Source organism: Fukomys damarensis, unplaced genomic scaffold (assembly GCF_012274545.1).
Source record: "Fukomys damarensis isolate Sample0158 unplaced genomic scaffold, DMR_v1.0_HiC HiC_scaffold_1, whole genome shotgun sequence".
Taxonomy (NCBI): domain Eukaryota; kingdom Metazoa; phylum Chordata; class Mammalia; order Rodentia; family Bathyergidae; genus Fukomys; species Fukomys damarensis.
In genome coordinates this window covers 54,804,415-54,810,414 of record NW_022900913.1, presented here as the reverse complement: position 1 = coordinate 54,810,414, position 6,000 = coordinate 54,804,415, and the positions used below count along the sequence as shown (strand labels likewise).

At 39.7% G+C, this 6,000-nt stretch overlaps 1 protein-coding gene across 1 annotated transcript in view; it reads right to left on the bottom strand.

The window, feature by feature from the left end:
- Positions 1-640: 640 nt before the first annotated feature.
- Positions 641-6,000, bottom strand: part of Map1b (microtubule associated protein 1B) — an 88,788-nt gene continuing 83,428 nt past the window's right edge. The window contains exons 5-6 of the mRNA XM_010637330.1: positions 3,605-3,843; positions 641-2,384 (exon numbers count right to left, since the gene is read on the bottom strand). Coding sequence (XP_010635632.1) covers positions 2,229-2,384; positions 3,605-3,843 — 395 coding nt within the window. The 3' untranslated portion in view covers positions 641-2,228. The remainder of the gene's footprint in view (positions 2,385-3,604; positions 3,844-6,000) is intronic.

Sequence of the window (6,000 nt, the reverse complement as noted above, 5' to 3'; positions counted from 1 at the left end):
TTTAAAATTAGACATTTGGAAAATGTAATTCACAGCATTAAGTAGACTGCACAGGTCCTCACTGAAGGGACCCCGAAGAAGCATTGTTTAAACCCTCATAGTAGTTAGCAGTGCAAAACATACTCATCACAAAAATAAAACTTAAATGTTAAATTTTGAAATAAATAACTAACATAGAAAATAAAATGAGGTCATTGTTCACTACTCCATAGATCTTAAGAGTCTGCAGGAAACAGAACATGACAGAGCACAGGACAGTTGTCACTGAGAAATTTGCCACATCTGAACACTGGGTGAACTGATCTGCAACTGAGACCTGATGTCAGATGTCATCATGATCTGGCTTCCCAGGTTCATGGTTCATTGATGACAATGATTGACATTATGTAGGCATTCTACAAGATGAATGTAGGAGTTGGGAACTCATTTTGTTTTTGAGCTATTTTTTTTCCAGAAAAGAAAATCCCAAAGCAAATTCGTGCTAGGGTTCTTTTGAACTTGGCTCTTTTCCCTCATGGTTGGAGATCTTAAAGAAGTATGTAGGGTATCACTGGGTGATATACTTTACAGGCCCTGAAACAGCCTACCATGCCATTCGCCCCCACTCTCAAATAGCACATACTCAGATTTTTTATGTTATGGGAACCAAGGGGTGGGGGTATCATTATTCCTGGTAGTTACAGGTTTCTAACAAATATTACTCCAATATCAGACTTCAGTCTTGCCAGAACTTCAAAAAACATTATTCATTTTTTTGTCTTATGAAACACTTAAAAAAAAAAAACTATCACTTGAAATTTTTCTTTGCATTTTCCTGTAAATTAAAACATTTGTTAAAAAGTTCATCTATGAAAAGTTCTCACATAGCTAAAAAAAAAAATTCTGCTGTACACTTGTTCCCATAATTTTGTTGAAGTTAATGGAAATTAAAAAAGCCAATGTAAGACAAAGGGAGGTAAATACTGTACACTTGCCAAAAACCTCTTCCACCATAAGATTCACTGCTTTCCCAGTTCTGATCACAGAAGCCATTTCAATCTTGAACTTGCAGTAGTAAAGAAGCTATGAAAGGCACAACATGTTTGACTGAGAAGCCAGGTGCACTAAAGTGGTATTTAACATGCATGACTCAGTATCAAACGGTTGGACCAATCAAATCAGCTTCTAGTACCCCCACACTCATGGGCTCCTTTAACTGGAGTATCTATAATCCTACACTGATGTTTTATAAATTTGCTGTCTCACATTAAAAAATAAGTGCATCAAGTATCTTTGTACATTCAAGTCACTTCCTAAGGCAAACTGTCTACCCTTTGTACTCCCAACTGCTTTGGTATTTGCTTCAGTTAATTGGAGTGGACGTGGGTGTTGCTGCATGCAGGTTAATTAACTCAGTGTGGACCACGTGGGTGGACAAATGCTGGGAGCATGCCTTAGATCAACTTACGTGTGTGGTCAGAGTCAGAGTTCTGAATGGGGCTCGTACCACTTGCATGTCCAGTCTACACTCAACTACATCATGTCAGTGTGCAGTCTTCAAAGTGAAGGAGCTTAAAGAGGCATGAACATCTCACATGCCCTCATAACAAGCTGTTTTTTTAGCCAAATTGCTTTAGAAAAGTAAGACCTTTTTTGATGACTCAGACTGACAAAAATGGAAAGCTTTGCATATGTAGACTACAGAATATCTACTGCCTGAGAAAATGCAGACCTCACTGTTGGTTTTCTTCTTTTTCCCCATCCTGCTCTCTTTCTTTTCTCTGGGTATCTCACCAGAACTCTCTACCATTGTATCTCCTTCTTTTACATTCTTTTCTCATTCTTTATCTCTTTCTCTCTCTCTCTCTCTGTCTCTCTCTCCTGCATTCTTTGTGCGCTCACTCCCTTGCTCCCTCTCTCTCTCTTTCTCTCTCTCTAAGACAAATGTCTCTACCTAGCAGAAGTCAGTTGGGCTTGCTAGTGCATGGTTTCCAAATGTTCAGCAGAGGTGAACTGGGGTAGGTAATTTTGCAGTATCTTGAACCCTTTTGGGAATACTGTTACTTCCCTTAGCAATCAGCAAAAACTGAGAAATATTAGTGACTTGCATCACCATGACACAGTATAGCATTTGGCAGGTAATTGTTCAGCGACTTAATCAGATGAATTGATGTTTTAGAAAAGGTAGTTTCAAATTGAAGAATTTCTGGAAACAAAGTTCAAATTCTGTGGTGTGGCTGGCCTTGTTTTTACAGTTCTATCTTGCATGCAGGGAAGGATTCATCTTGCATAACCACCGTGCTGCTGCTTGCTAAGACCATGATGTTGAGGTCTTGCTGTTTCTCATGCGTCTCCTGGTACCATTCCCTCATCACTTCTGAGTCATGAGTTGGGATCAGAGTCACCTGCAGGAAGAGAGAACACAGCTGTGTAAGGGCAGACAGAAAACAGATGAGGAAAAAAAAAATAGAACAAAGTATTAGACCACTAAACTTTCAACTTTTAATTTCCAACTTTCAATAGACATGCAAAGGAGTTTTCAACTTATGTTTTCCAGGAACCAGAGTAAATCTGGGAGGAAACTGAAGATTAGAACTAAAAGCAACTAGTTGATTTTATTAGTTGCTTTTATCAATTAGTTGATTTTTCAATTAAGATATAATTTCTTATATTTCCTTTAACAAGCTGATAAATTTTGTGTGAAAGATAATGCATATTTAATCCAAGGAGTTTTAGTTATTATTGAGGCTCAAAACCTTCAGAAGCCTACCCATTGGATGTAACTTTTTTCCCTGAGAACAAAGATTTATATTTGCAATTCATATATAGGGCTGATGTTGGAGAAGTGGGGTGTTTGGGTAATGGCTTGAATAGTCAAATTTCCATCTAATATTCAGTAAGATGTAACTGGTACCTTCAGTTAAGATTTTATAGGATTAAGTAATTGTATTAATATTATGCAAACAGTTTATTAGGTAGTTCACAACTTAAGTAAGGAAAGATTACAGCTGGATTGATGGGCTGGCTCATAGACATGAGGTTTGGAAATAGAAAGCTTCTTGGGGAGCTAGAATAAAAACAATTCTCTAGCAACTCTCCTGTGGAAATATGACTGCTTTGGTTCACACACACACAATACTCAGTACATTGAGGGGAAGGGTAATTAATCTTGGGCCTATTTTGCAGATGCAGAAAGATGAATTCTGTCTTAGGCAAGGAGGTTTTCCTCCAAGGCAATGGGTGTCAGTGCTATCAAGAATACTACTTTTGGGCTGGCAATTTAGCTCAGTGGTTCCGCTCCTGCCTCACAAGCGCAAGGACCCAAGTTCAATCTACGGTACCGGAAAAAAAAAAAAAAAAAGAATGGTTCCAGCGCCTGCCTCACAAGCACAAGGACCCGAGTTCGATCCCCGGTACCAAAAACAAAACAAAACCAAAAGAATACTACTTTAGACTATCTTCTGTGTGTTAAATTGACTTTGTCTTCAGGATATTTCATCTGTGACAGATTCAGAAGGCAGCACATGTGGACCCATACTCAAAAAAGTTATTCTTTAAACACTGGTCCTTCCCCGTTTCTAGGCCCAACTCAACCATGCCATAGACATAGTCCTGGAGCTCTTACCTGCATGTTGCTGCCCCACTGAGCCTTCCCTTCCAACAAGGCATCCAGAACAGCCCGGCTGGGCTCCTCAGCAGCAGGGTCGTTCCCACTCACCACATAGTAGGATGACCTCACTCTCTTGAAAAATTCAACATCAACATTCTTACTGTTGCTGTGGTTGGGGATGTAGCACAGGTCCAAATACACAGGGAGGCCTGGAGGCACAGTGGAGGACTTGGCCGTTTTTGTGGTTCCTAGTCCTTCAGTGAACAAGGATAAAGCAAGGGTCACAGTAACATAAACAAACCTGTACATCCAATATGCCTTTCCTACTGCACCCAATACACCTTCCCCACTTATCCCCAGGCAGGTCCTCTGGCACATGCAAAGAGGTGCTGTTAACTTGTAGACCATATCTGCTACTAGCAATCTGAGAAAATATACCATGGTTGGTTTTTTATCAACCACAGCACAAAAGCAGAAGCAAAGAACAGGATATTTCCCATAATAGCCCATTAGGAAGTAGAGTTTCAAGCCCTTTCTAAAAGATGGCATTAGATAATAATATCTCTCCTAAAGGAGCTACTAACATGAGCTTTAATTTGAAAAGTGATCTAAGAAATAGTCAAAAGGAAGCATCTATATCAGGTAAACCACAGTCAAATGATCTTAATAATTAACATTAGGGTCTCATCTGATAGCAGTTTTGTGCATAGTTGATAGTACTTAACTCTATCTATATATAGAGTATATATAGAGTAACATTTGACCTATTAAATGGTTCAGATCCTAACCCCATGAGATCTCCAACACCCTCAGCACCTTAGCCTCATCCATAACCTAAAGGAACACTGTATTCCCTCCTTAGCACAGTGCTCTGAAGTGGCACACTCATCCCCAGACAGGGCTGGACATCAAGTTTTGGTAAAGAAAGGTTCAGAAAGACTGTTTAACCTATCCAGATATACCCAACTGGGGAAGAAGGCATCCTCTGTAACCCAATTTCCCAGCCTAAATAAGAAAAACCTGGGAAAAGCAGAGATTTAGATGAACCCCAAAGTTTCCTGGCACCCTGTTTGGGGAGCTCACTTGCTTGCTGACTTGTCCCAGTTAGAAGGTTTAGGGTTTTGGAAATAGTAGAAATACCATTCTAGGGCAGTGGCTCTTTGTTCTCACTGCATAATGAGAATCAGCCTGGATGCTTTTTATGCCCAGGCCTCCAAAATTCAACTTAATTGGGCTGGGAATGAAGAGTGATCACCACCACCCTTTAAAAGTACCCCAGGTGATTCTGAGAGACAGCTGGTTGAGCCCACTGCTGCAAAGCCATTTAAAATGCCACCTAGACTCTACATGCTTATTGTTCTTTCTTTTCTCCAAGAGATATTTTAAAAAGCCTCATCCCAGAGTCAAAACCACCAGTGAATCCTATCAACTATCCAGTTTTACTACTAGTAGAGTAAGGGAATGGTGATAATCAGCCAAACATACTTGGATAAACTGACTCATTTTATACATAAATTAGCAGGATAGTTCAATGAGTCTAAGCTTAAAGCCTTCAAAATATCCATTTGGGACCCTCCTAAAGAATTACAATTTGTGAACCAGGCACAGTGGCTCAAGCCTGTTGTCTCAGTTATTCAGGAGGCTGGAGGAGGAGGATTCCAAATTCAAGGTAAGCCTGGGCAGTTTATCAAAACTCTATCTCAAAATGTTTATAAAGGACTGGGGAGGTAGCTCAGTAGTGGAGCACTTGCCTGGCATACATGAGGCCCCAGGTTTAATTCCCAGCACTACAAGAAATAAAAATGTTTCCATTCTAATAATGAATAAGTCTGCAACTTTCCCTTGAATACTGAATTACTACTATCAATTCCAAATGAGTATTGTTCATAAAAACCCAAGCTGGAAATTGTCAACCGTCTAGTCAGGTTTGTTTTAAAATTTTGCCTTTTAAAAAAGTGTCTTCAAAACTAAATTAACTCATCTTTGTTACGTTGCCTTTTAAATTATTTCTTCAAATGTCCAAAAAGGTTTTTAAAAGAAATCAATTATGTGGGTTACAGGATGTATGTTGTATGTCCAAGCAGAGTTGGCAGCAGGTTTCAGCTGGTTTTTAATCTGTTTGAAAGGGTGTCACACTCCCCTCAAACCAGGGATCAAACTCAGGACCTTGCACTTGCCAGGCAGAGGAGGAACCACTGAGCTAGCTACATCCCCAGCCCTATGCTTTCTCCTAAGAGCAGGTCAACTGTTAACTCTTTCAGGCCAAGGAGTTAACCTGACCTAGTGGCTTTATCATCATTCTTAAGCATGCACAACTTGTTTGTTTTCTATATGTAAAAAGACCAAATCTGATGAGAACATGAGTCCTAAAATTGATGCTCCATGCAAAGTAAAAACCACAGCTGTAATAC